The sequence below is a fragment of the Ranitomeya imitator genome, chromosome 1, assembly GCF_032444005.1.
Source record: "Ranitomeya imitator isolate aRanImi1 chromosome 1, aRanImi1.pri, whole genome shotgun sequence".
Classification (NCBI taxonomy): domain Eukaryota; kingdom Metazoa; phylum Chordata; class Amphibia; order Anura; family Dendrobatidae; genus Ranitomeya; species Ranitomeya imitator.
In genome coordinates this window covers 1,162,084,898-1,162,098,360 of record NC_091282.1, presented here as the reverse complement: position 1 = coordinate 1,162,098,360, position 13,463 = coordinate 1,162,084,898, and the positions used below count along the sequence as shown (strand labels likewise).

At 43.7% G+C, this 13,463-nt stretch overlaps 1 protein-coding gene across 2 annotated transcripts in view; it reads left to right on the top strand.

Moving 5' to 3' along the window:
• Nucleotides 1-13,463, top strand: part of TBC1D19 (TBC1 domain family member 19) — a 271,020-nt gene that overhangs the window by 69,685 nt on the left and 187,872 nt on the right. For both annotated transcript variants that reach the window (XM_069744638.1, XM_069744639.1), the window contains exon 5: nt 12,323-12,397. In XM_069744638.1, the coding sequence (XP_069600739.1) occupies nt 12,323-12,397 (75 nt within the window). The remainder of the gene's footprint in view (nt 1-12,322; nt 12,398-13,463) is intronic.

Below are 13,463 nucleotides of genomic sequence, written 5' to 3'. Positions count from 1 at the left end.
TCTGTGGCTAGATCTCAAAATAGCAGTGTATGCAAGACTACCCAGGAACCTCACAAAACTGGAAGAATTTTCCAAGCAAGAATTGATGAAAATCCCTCAATCAAGAATTGACAGACCCTTGTCTGGCTAAAAAAAGTGTTTAAAAGCTGCAATACTGGGCTCCTACTAGGTACTAACCTTGCAGAGTGCCCAAACTTTTGTATAAGACCATTTTACTTTTTGTAATTTTTAAAGTGTTAAAGATGAATATATATATATATATACATATTTTGCCTAAAATACTAAGGAAACATGTCATCTTTTAACTTTAGGCCTTTTAGAGATAATTTATCTTTAGCTTACTTAACTGCTCACAATAAGGCTAGGTTCACATTGCGTTCATTGACTATGTTAAACAGACTACGTTACACCGCTGCATAACGCAGTGTAACGTAGTCCGTTAACACCGCCATTGAATGCAATGACGAACGCATCTCTAGCGCACGCCCACAATGGGCGTGCGCTAGTGATGTGCCGTCATTTGAGTGACGGACCCGAGACACTGGCTGCAGCGTTTCCGGGTCCGTCACTCCTAGCGCAGATGGAGCTAGCAGATGCTCTATCTGCGCTAGTGTGATGTAGCGCCGGGACATGCGCTAGCAGCAGCCCGTTAGAGTATGTGCTGAACGGGCTGCTGCTAACGCAATGTGAACCTAGCCTAACAGTAATTTTGACCATGAGTGCCCACACTTTCACATGCCACTGTATAGTAGACTTTTATGACATAATGTTGAAGACAATTTTTTTTTTAACATTTCTTTATTTTGATATTAGAAAACGGTAGTAAATCATAGTTTGTTTCTTTTATTTGCTACTTTTTTTAAAACCGCTTAATGACTGCCGATACGCCTTTTAAGGGTACTTATTTCTCAGCGCTGCTTTTTAACGGCGCTGAGAAATAAGAGTATAGCGCTCCCCAGCGTCAGAAAATAATTGGGGCCTTGGCTACCAGGGGTAGCCAAGACCCCGGAGAACATGATTCAGGTCGGTTTTTGCCGTCCCCAGTGTTGTGATCACCGTTATTCACCTAATAATGACGACTGCAAAACAAAAAAAATATATATATATTTCCAAGTTACTTCCCTGTCCTCTAATATGATCTAGCATACCAGAGGAGAGAGAAATGGGGTCCCCCAAGCCCCCCCCCTCCCGGTCCCTCCGGCTTTGTCACTCCGTCCTCGGCATCTTCATCTAAGAAAGGCACCTATTGGTTCATTTTGATCACTGTGATAGCCCCTATCTTCAGACACTTCAAGAGACTGTCTGATCTCCTCCCATACTTCACCTCCATGGAGGAGGAAGAGAAACTGCCGATAATACTGGGGGAAGAGGAAAGTGCAGTGGCCATAGCAGCGGAATATGTCAGTGCCTGCCACAGACTAACAGGAGCCTGATATGTCATGGACTCCTGTACCCCAACACTGGACATATCCCTATCCCCCGACTAAAGAGCCTGATATGTCATAGACTCCTATACCCACCCTGGAAACATCCCCTATCCTCTTAAAGGAGTCTGATATATCCTGGACCTCTATATGCCTCCCACCCCCATATTTTTACCATATGCTTTGGCAATGCTAACGTGTACTAAGTCCTGCCAATAAAGCGCATTTGAATTGAATTGAATTGAATTGAATTGAATAGCAAACCAAACCCCTCTTTATCACCCCCTTAATTAGATAAAAATAATAATAAAAAAAATTTCTGTTGGGGCTAGGGTTAGGCTTAGATTTGTATTAAGGTTAGGGTTGTTGTGTTGGGGTTAGGGTTGTGATTAGGGTTATGGTTAGGGTTGGTATTAGGGTTAGGGGTGTGTTAGAGATAGGATTGGGGTTAGGGCTGTGTTAGGGTTTGAGTTAGAATTGTAGGGTTTCCACTGTTTAGGTACATCAGGGGTCTCCAAACACAACATGGCGCCCGCCATTGATTCCAGTCAATTTTGCGTTCAAAAAGTCAAACGGTGCTCCCTCCCTTCTGAGCCTTGCCATATGCCCAAACAGTGGTTTTCCCTCACATACTTGGTATCTGCGTACTCAGGAGAAATTGCACAGCAAATTTTGTGGTCCATTTTCTTGTGATACCCTTGTGAAAAGAAAAAAGTTTGGTTTCAAAGTAAAAATTTTTGTAAAAAAAAAAAATTCAAGTAAAATGTTCATTTTTTCTTTCCACATTGCTTTAGTTTTCGTGAAGCACCTGAAGGGTTTTTAAACTTCTTGAATGCGGTTTTGTTATATTGACCCCCCCCCCCAAACTCACTTCAAATGTGAGGTGGGCCCTAAAAAAAATGGTTTTGTAAATGTAGTTGTAAAAATGAGAAATCGCTTGTCAACTTTTAACCCTTATAATGTCCTAACAAAAAAAATTGTTTCCAAAATTGTGCTGATGTAAAGTTGACATGTTGGAAATGTAATTTATTAATTTTTGTGACACCACTCTTCGATTTAAGGGTAAAAAAATTAAGAGTTTGAAAATTGCTAAATTTTCTAAATTTTGGCCAAATTTCCGTTTTTTCCCCATAAATAAACGCAAGTCATATCGAAGACATTTTACCACTAACATGAAGTACAATATGTCACGAAAAAACAGTCTCAGAATCAGTGGGATCTGTTGAAGCGTTCCAGAGCTAAAACCTCATAAAGTGACAATGGTTAATATTGTAAAAATTTGTCTGGGTCATTAAGTACAAAATTGGCTCTGCCACTAAGGGGTTTAAAATATTTTTTTAAACTTTTGTTATGACTTTTTTCTTGTTTTAGTCGTCCCACAGGATTTGAACCTGCCATCGTTTGATCACTTGTACAATATACTGCAGTGCTTCAGGAGTGTTTAAAAGGGAATCTGCCACCAGAAGCCACCGGCAAACTGTTAATATGGTTATTTTGTAATTTCATCAACCCCTTTACTGATGGAATCTGTTGCTTTCTGGCTGAAAACCATGGGCAGCATGTATCAGACAATGGTGTTCAGTTAGCAGTATATTCTCGCAAGCGAGAGAATCTATTATGCTCTGTTAGAGTTTGAGCTAAGTTTCATCTTCGTGTGATCCGATTCTCTTCCGTGAGAGAATCACAGCAGAGGAGTTGAGAAGACGGAGAACTTAATTTCTCCATTGTCTCTGTCCGCGTATATCAGACTACACTCAGATAAAATCCGAATGCAGTACTATGTTTCACACGCACCCATAAACGTGAATGGGTGCTCATGGTGTGACTGTAGGATGCACTTATAGCATGCTGCGATTTTTTTTTTTTTTTCTCATGCCGAATCTGCATGAGAACTAAATTGCAGATCTGCACTGTCCCACTGTAATGCTGTAGATAAGCCCCCAATGTATCCTGAAAGATGATAAAAAGGTTAGATTATACTCACCTGGGGGGCGGTCCGATCCGATGGGCGTCGCGGTCCAGTCTGTGGCCTACCATCTTCTTACAATGACGTCCTCTTCTTGTATCCACGCTGCGGCTCCGGCGCAGGCATACTTTGTCTGCCCTGTTGAGGGCAGAGCAAAGTACTGCAGTTCGCAGGTGCTGGACCTCTCTGACCTTTCCTGGCACCTGCGCACTGCAGTACTATGCTGTGCCCGCAACAGGGCAGACAAAGTATGCCTGCGCCAGAGCTGCAGCATGACTACAAGAAGAGGACGTAATCGTAAGAAGATGGGAGGCCCCGGACCGGACCGCGTCGCCCATCGGACCCGAACCGCAGCGGGACCGCCCCTGGGTGAGTATAATATAACCTCTTTTTCTCGTCTTTCAGGATACTTATCTTAGCTCACCTTAGATTTTGGGGGTGACAGATTCCCTTTAATGAAGAGTCACTAATATAACATGCAGTACAGTATATAGAAAGTGTGAATTTGTTCACTAAGTTGATCAGGCAAATAGCAATAATGTAGAGTCCAGTGGGCGCAGGGTTAAAAAAGTACATGAACTGAAGAGACTCAGCTGGAAGCAGCAATTGCTACAGCAATATTAAAGTGTGCTGACAGATCCTCTTTTCAAAGTTTTTTTCTTACCATCCAGTAAAGTAACAACTTATTGCTAGTTTGTGCCATCATTTTATTATCATTGGAGGCCCAATTGACATCTCTCGACCAGCACTGCGCTTGCTAACTACAGACCTGTCTCTAAGGCCTCGTTCACACATCAGTTTTTTTTAGAATCAGTCACAATCCGTCAAAGTGTTGAAAAGACGGATCCTGTGCAGATTGTAAAAAACTGATGCACAGGATCCGTTTTGTTGACGAATCCATTGAAGCAGAAGCTGCCAGTATTTAAAGGAACAAAATTTGAGATCGAGAGAGAGAGAGATCCTGCGTCCATAGGCTTCCATTATAGCCAACGACGGACAGTGCAGGATCCGTCGCTGTCTGATTTTTCAATGTACACAAAAAATAATACTATGTCCATTGTCTCCGGGCGACGGACACAGAATTTACGATGGATCCATCAAATGGAAGGCCATCCGTCACAATCCGTCACTAATGCAAATCTATGGGAAAAAAAAACGGATCCAGCAGCAACATTTGCTGGATCGTTTTTTTTTCACAAAACGACAGATTTTAACGGAAACAAAAAGACTGAAGTGTGAAAGAAGCCTAATCCATCTGATCCGCTATCTCTCAGATAATTGTCTTCTTGACCTTTTACAATCTGGTTTCCGCTCCTTACACTCTACTGAAATTGCCTTTACTAAATGATGATCTACTTACAGCTAAATCTAATGTTCACCACTCTCTGCTTATTCTCCTGGATCTCTATGCAGCCCTAAATTTGCAGAATGGGCAAAACAAAAATTGGAACAGGACCCTCCGTTTACACAGAACATTATGTTCAGTGAAGAGGCAAACTTTTTGGGTGGGCCATTTAGATATACCTAAATAACATGGAAATGGTGACAGTTTTCTTGCGTAGGGTGTCTTGCATTGAAATCTGCTGCAATGACCCGGGTACTGCGCTCACCAGACATCAACACAATTTCTATTCGCTCCTCACGTGTTAACCTCTGCGACATGTCAATGGCTGTAAACAAACAAAGAGAAACTTGTAAATAACTCATGAAAGAATAAAGTTATGTTAAAACCAAGCACACCATTGTTTTTCATGTGAAATTCTCAAGAAGCTTGATGTATCACATGACCCTCTTCCCATTGGAAAAAAGAAAGTTGTATCCCAAATGGCCGACTTCAAAATGGCCACCATTGTCACCACTAGTGATGAGCGAAATGTACTCGTTGCTCGGGTTTTCCCGAGCATGCTCGGGTGACTTCCGAGTATTTATGACTGCTCGGAGATTTAGTTTTCATTGCGGCAGCTGAATGATTTACAGCTACTAGCCAGGCTGAGTACATGTGGGGGTTGCCTGGTTGCTAGTGAATCCCCACATGTAATCAAGCAGGCTAGTAGCTGTAAATCATTCAGCTGCCATGATGAAAACTAAATCTCCAAGCAGTCATGAATACTCGGAGACCACCCGAGCGTGCACGGGAAAACCCGAGCAATGAGTACACTCGCTCATCACTAGTCACCACTCATCTTGAAAAGTTTTCCCCCTCCCATATACTAATGTGCCACAAGCAAGTTGATATCCGCAACCATACCCATTTTATTGAGGTGTATCCGTATACATGGCCCACCCCTGTACTTGCATTAACAGTAAGCGCAGCTTCAGTACTTTAAAGGGAACCTGTCACCCCCAAAATCGATGGTGAGGTAAGCTCACCATCATCAGGGGCTTATCTACAGCATTCTGTAATGCTGTAGATAAGCCCCCGATGTAACCTGAAAGAGGAGAAAAAGACGTTAGATTATACTCACCCAGGGGCATTCCCGCTGCGGTCTGGTCAAATGGGTGTCTCAGGTCCGCTCCAGCGCCTCCTATCTTCATTCCATAACGTCCTCTTCTGGTCTTCACGCCGCGGCTGTGGCGCAGGGGTACTTTATCTGCCCTGTTGAGGGCAGAGCAAAGTACTGCAGCGCGCAGGCGCTGGGCCTCTATGACCTTTCCGGCGCCTGCGCACTGCAGTACTTTGCTCTGCCCTCAACAGGGCAGACAAAGTACACCTGCGCCGGAGCCGCGGCGTGAAGACCAGAAGAGGATGTCATGGAATGAAGATGGGAGGCGCTGTTCCGGACCTGAGACACCCATCGGAGCAGGACCGCCCCTGGGTGAGTATAATCTAACCTCTTTTTCTCATCTTTCAGGATACATCGGGGGCTTATCTACAGCATTCCATAATGCTGTAGATAAGCCCCTGATGACGGTGAGCTTACCTCCCCATCGATTTTGGGGGTGACAGGTTCCCTTGAAGTGTCATATTCTTCCGTAATGGCTCTTTTAACTCTTTGATACGTATTCAGCTTTTTCGGTTGATTCATTCTAGCTTTACAGACTCTGCAGTCAGCCTTTAGGTGCTCTGATTTCTTGCAGACAAAACACTTTCCTTCAAATAACTTTTATTTTTGGGTAGAACTTTGGTTTTTGAAACTGATTCTGCTGCTTACTATTTCTATATTTCGCTTATGTGTCTCTACAAGCTTTCCTCTGATATGCTTCAATGTAAACTCCTAATCTGGGTGCACATCTAGTGCAGCTACAAGTGTGTCATAGCGTTCTGGTAGACCACTTAGTAGTAGTGCAGGAACATGAAAATCCTTTAGATCTTCCCCAATGCTCCACAGGCACTCCACAATTTCTATATTATTTGTTATGCAATCAATTCTATCTGGGCCCTTATTTAGCTTAGAGTGATACAGCTTTCTCATTAAATAGAACGTATTGCTGAGATTTATCCTTTCATGCACTTTCTGCACCTGTTACCACATTTCTTTTGCAGTTTCACATTGGGCATATATGTAAAACTGTTCATCTATACTGAGGGAGATGGATCCAAAAGCACAAAGCACTTTTTCTGGTAGTTGGTCAAGTCTAGACTCCTATGTATTTTCACGTACCTTCTCTTATCAGCAGCATATTTTCCTTGAATTTGCAGGATTGGTAGTTCTGGTTAGTCAGATTTGGCACTGTGAACTTCACAGAGTTGCAGCTGGCAGCCATCTTTGCTTTTTTTTCGTCTTTGTACACTGTTGTTCTCTCGCCTTTGGGCTGTTTTCTGGGGCTTTGGGTGTCTGGGCCCATAACCTGTTGGCTGCAGATTAATCTCTATACTGTCCAGCCATTCAACTGTGAATATATATTTATTCAGTAAGAAAGATCACGCAACTGATAGCTGGTATTTCTTATAAAGGGTTAGTGAATTATGGCAAAAATAATGCACATAAGTGAACTAATTTAAGTTATATTCTAAGGGAAGGGGGAAGAGATGAAAAGGTATGTTGAATTAAAATACAACTTTTATTGTTTAATTATAAAAATTTTATTGATAAAATGGTTACTGTAGTCTCATAAGAATACACGGCTACGTAACGCACCATATTAAAAAATGGAGATCTCAGTATGATAATACAGAGGACAATAAATTGATTGTACCAAGAGCAAACTAAATCACAATTTGCTAAAGCAGGTGGTGACAAATTCATGTATGGTCAGAGTAAATAGGATAATATTACATTAGCTAAATAGTAAAGGTTCATAAATGACCATAATGAACTGAGTTAAAATTAACAAACGAAATGTCAAAGTGTTGCAGGCATCCTGTCACCTGAAATATTGCTTGTAACCTACAGGTATGCGGTAAATCTGCAGGTTAAGAGCATTACTATGCTGCCCGGTCTCCCTCTTACTAAACTCTCCAGTCTCGCCTGAATACAGCAGCCAGTATCCTATTTCTTTCCAACCACTACACCAATATCTCTACCCTGTGCCAGTCATTGTACTGGTTGCCCATTCGCTACAGACTTCAATATAAACTCATCGCTCTCACCCACAAAGCTCTCCACTATTCAGCACCACCCTACATCTTTTGGCTCGTCTCAGTCTAAGACACTACCCGTGCCCTCTATTCTGCTAATGACTTAATAATAACATCCTCTATAGTCCGAGCCTCCCATTCTCGTCTCCCAAGACTTCTCGCGTGCTGCACGAATTCTTTGGAATGCACAACCCAGGCATATTCAGTTAATTTCCAATACCCACAGTTTTAAGTGTGCCCTACAAACACATTTCTTTAGCGTGGCCTACCTCCTCACCTCACTTATCTAACTATCCCCGTTTTGCCCATACAAAATTTTCTTCAAAATCAGGAACCTCATAGCATCTGTTCACACACCTTCCATGCACTTAATAGCTTTCTGTGTCTGTAGACATTCTCGCTGGTTACTACCGGTTCATGCAGCATTATGTGAATACCCCATTTATCATAGTAATGGCCGGACCGTACAGTACAAGCACTTTTACCATTCTCCTTTTGTGTCCCCCCTATTTCCTCCTAGATTGTAAGCTTGCAAGCAGCATTGTCCTCATTTTGGTATCTGTTGAGTTATGTGTTCTTTAATGTTTTTATTGCCTGTAAAGTGCTGCAGAATATGTTGGAGCTATAGAAATCAAAATTGTTATGTAAATGGAGGGGTTACCATGCTGTTTTGCATCTTCCCTTGTTTTTCTCTGCACCGTTGTGCAGGGAGCTGCAGTGTCAGTGTCCAGGGGTGGGGAGCCCCAGGGCCATTTACGGCCCTCGATGACTTTTTATCAGGCCCCCGAGCAGATTCTCAGTGACTGCATTGTTGGTCGGGAGGTTTATTTTGATTGCAACCAGCTCATTAATTTCTTCTTGCTCTGTTAGCAGACACTTGCAGTTATTGCTCCAGAGCCCTCAAGGGCGAGTGGACCAGGTGGAACCACCCCCTATACAGGGAGTGTTAGAGGCAGGCCCAAGGGGGATGAAACCACAACGGCTGGAGCCAAAGGGACGACTAAGAGCTATTCAGAAAGAGAGGGGACCGAGGTGAGGACGAAGAAAATATGAGCATAGAGATTACGGGAACTGAGGAATATGGGAGGCAAGCGGAACCAGAAGGACCAGAGACTGGCAGCGGCTCGATGCTGCAAGAGAGAGAACAAGTTAATAGTAAAATGTAAAGAGACAAGGTGGGAAGAACATAGGGACACACAGAATACAGGAATGGGGGGGGGCTGCGGAAGACACAGAACTGACAGGGGTAGCTGGGAAGGAAGGCAGGCAGACAAGGAGATGACTCCAGACAAGCAGGGGCAGCAGAGACACAGAACTAACAAACACAGAAGAAAGGTAAGTCAGGAAGACCTGCTATGCAGAGGCACGGGAAGGCGGACTAGGCAAAGTCAGGAAGAAGTGACACTGGGCCTGAGGACCAGGAAGGACGCCGGCAAGGATGCTAGTGCCACCGCGATAGATAAACAGGTGTCTTACCTCTGTAGACGCTGAGCAGAAATACCCACCGCCATGATGAGGCGGAGCCACCGGGTCAAGACCTCCCAGGGAACCCAGCGGCAGAGGAAGCGCGACCGCACGGTGCCAAATCGCCGTTGTGCCGCTATCCCGAGAAGTCGGGCCGGGAGCGGCGAGGGACCATATCGGGAACGCGCCAAGGGCTGGAGACAGATGGGCAAGGATCTGAGGCCGTGACAGCAGTGTTCACTACTGAACAGTGAAGGTCATGCAATGAAAGATAATGCCCTGAAACCAGTGCCACACTCATGATGCACTGTGTGGGTGGAGTTTGTTCAGCCCCCGAAAGATGGTATAAATATCCAAATGGCCCTTGGCAGAAAAAAAATTCCCCACCCCTGCTCTAGACTATTGGGGACAAATAACCTCGAAGTTATTAAAAATCCCCATCACCGATGTGTCTTTGAAAGCTCTTGAGCAGCATATCCCTTACATTGGTCTGCATAACTGGATCAATGCAGGGGTTGAACCTCTTCAGAACTTGATGGATGGTGCTCTAAACCTCCTCCCCTTTGACCAACTGTCCTTAAAACATCCAGATATGATGCCTATTTTATCAGTATTTGCAAATCAGGCATCTCATCCATACATCACCAGAGTTGTGTTTTTTTTTTTGTTGTTGTTTTTTTAAGACTCCCTTGAACCACAGGACTAATGGTTATATTCTAAGACTGGAGTCGGGATCTAGGGGGTTTTCCTTCCTATGTAGTGTTTTGAATACACCAGCTGTTGATGCTAAATTACCATATATAACTCGGTGGGAAGGTGAGCTAGGCATATCCCTTAACCTGGAGACATGGAGGGAGGGTTTAAAAGAGGTGCAAAGAGTATAATCCTGCCTAAATCACCTTGAACAGTTAAAAAAGTGCTCTTAAGGTGGTACCAATGTCTAGCGCAGTTAGCTCATTTTGGTCCTAACCAATCTCAGGTGTGTTGGAGAGGTTGAGGGCAAAGGGAGACACTGGGTCATATGTGGTGGCCATGTCCGGTTATAGCTCAATTTTGTGTAGGTATTGGCGATCTAATACGAGAGGTCCTTGGGGTGCAGTTGGTTTTGGAGTCCAATATGGGAGTCTTACATATTGGCATAGATAAAGTACCGCAAGTGCTTAGAGGTTCTTTCTCGCATATTTTGATTGCAGCCAGGTTAGCTCTGGCGGCTAGGTGGAGGGGGACAAGTTTGCCATCCATAAAAGAGGTAATTGAGAAAGTTAATATAGATTGCCAATATGAATTGGCATTGGCTCCTTCCATCTCAGCCAAAAAAAGAATTCAGGGTATGTGGGATCCATGCCTGGATAGCCAGAGGTCAGCCCCTTTTCACTGAAGATGTAAAACCTTATTTGGCCGTATGAAACTTACATTATTGGAATTATGCCATAATGCTTTAACCCGGGAGTTTCCGTGATGTCACTGTGGGATGGTGAAGAAGTCATGTTTTAATGAGTATACGTAGAATGTGTACAGGTACCTATTGTACTTTGTTATTGTATGTGTTTATGTTGTGTTTTTTTTTACCCTTTATGTGTTCAAAACTTTTCTAAAAAATTAATGGTTAAAAGTAATAAAAAAAAGTCGTAAGCGATCTCTTATGCTTTCGATCGCAGGAGCCCTCAACATTCTTAGGGCTCTGATCCCAGGAGGTGAGCTCTGCAGAATCGGATCTTGACTAGAGCGGAGATGTGCATGCTCGACCTCCACTCCATTTATTGTGTTAGGGTCTTCCAGAAAAAGCCGGGCACAACGCTCACGGGCAACTTTTGATTTTGAGAATAACCCATTAAGTAATGACTTATTGTTATAAGCTCGGAGTACTCCTTAGCTATTTTTTTTTATTAGAATACATTATGGCCCCAACCTATCAAACAGTTTTTGGCAGAGTGGATTGAAATGATGTAATATTGTTTCTCTTTGTTGTCGCTTTTCACCAGTCCTGGCCTGCGTTTTGAAAGAGTAGCTTAGTCTGGAGGGGGCATGGCCGACAAGTTCAGCATTATTTCCACCACAAAAGTAGAGTAAATTAGGCAGATATGTGCTCCGCTTTATGGTATTTTTCTTGCAATGGCTGCTGATTGATGTGATAAATTCATGAAGAGACTTGCATCTCTTAAAGGGAACCTGTCACCCCCAAAATCGAAGATGAGCTAAGCTTCCGATGTATCCTGAAAGATGAGAAAAAGAGGTTAGATTATACTCACCCAGGGGCATTCCCGGTACGATGGGTGTCGCGGTCCGGTCCAGGGCCTCCCATCTTCTTATGATGACGTCCTCTTGTATTCACGCTGCTGCTCCAGCGCAGGCGTAATTTGTCTGTTCTGTTGAGGGCAGAGCAAAGTACTGCAGTGCGCAGGTGCTGGGCCTCGCTGACCTTTCCCGGCGCCTGCGCACTGCAGTACTTTGCTCTGCCCTCAACAGGGCAGGTAAAGTATGCCTGCGCCGGAGCTGCAGCGTGAATGCTGTAGATAAGCCCCTGATGCTGGTGGGCTTAGCTCATCTTCGATTTTGGGGGTGACAGGTTCCCTTTAAAGGAAACCTGACAGTTGATACATGCTGCCTGTGGATCGGGAGGCATGTATCAGACGCTATAGACTAGTTGAAAAGGTGGGTCCCTGGTGGCTGCTCCTTGACCACTTTCTTGGAGTGACAGGTCTCTCCATATGTGCGCGCACAGGGAGAGACCGGTCCCTCAAGGGGAGCAGGCGGGCGGCTTTTAAAGGTTGTTTTTCTCTGAAACGCTGCAGTCAAACATGCCAAGCTGAAGTCATGCAGCCAGTGTCTAATACATGCTGCCCGTAGATCACGTTCCCTTTACTGAACTTGGCACATCTTATCTTAGTGCCAGTGTAAAATGCCAGTCTTGATAAATTGAGGCCTTTATCTTTATTCTTTTTGTTTTAGGCGAGCTGGGAGAAGAGGATCCTGAAGAGTCTGAACAGTATGTGTACGGAGCTGAATATTCCTCTTGCACGTAAGGTAGTGTCTCCATCTGCTTTACTGCGAGGTGTGATGTCTTCTGTACCAAGCAGGATGTTCTAGTGAGGAATAATTGCTTATGTCTGTCACAAGATGTCTCCGTGTCTTTACATGATCAGTCACTTTGTATAACTCCTTGTCATGTCTGGCAGATTTCATTATGGTTTTATTATATTAAAGTAACAGTTTACCCTAAAGCTATTACTTTATTATTATTTTTCTTTTATTACGGTGCTTAAAGTGGCTATTCTGCAACATTAACAATTAATATAATATAACATTAATCCACTGTTAAATCACGCAAAACATCATTTTTTACCTTTTGTTTTCACATATTGCTCTCATAATTTTTAATAGTGCCCCCTGTTCTTTTTCCACGACGTCCACCTAATGCTTTTAGTGCTGGTGGTCAGACTGGCTTTTCACTTTGCGTTCAGCCATCCGTTTAAGTGGCTCTTTTGATGCTTAAGTCCGAACCCCCTGCAAAATGGGATTGGGATGTATGCGCTGACGAGGCCATAGACTATAATGGAGCCAACAGAGCAAACGTGCGCTCTGCCAGGCATTATTTTTTGGCGTGCACGCCTCTACACCTTCTGCACTCAGATACGCGGACATAGTAGATTGCGTCTGGGTGTCCGTCTCCCATAGGCGTACATGCCACAAAATGATGCCTGGTAGAGCGCACATTTGCTTTTGGCACCATTGTAGCCTATGACCCCCATAGACGTACACATCTGAATCCCTTTTTGCGGGCGGGCTCGAACGGAGCCACTGAACAGTTGCCTGAACGCAGAGTGAAATCAGCGGTGAATCTTACTATTGTATACATTGGGCTTTGTTTATGAAGATTTTGGGGAGGACCCACTTCACAATCAGCCTAAAAAACGCTTTTCTTATTCATTTCACCTTCTGATGGTTATTTGTCGGGCTATTTTTAGTGTTTGGGTTTTTTTTGTTTTTTTTTTAAGAGATTTTGAAAAACACCTTGAAAAAGTTCATGTCACTTTGGCGAAGTGGATCCTGATGGAATCCATTGCAAACTAGGTACAGTGAGATCAAAATG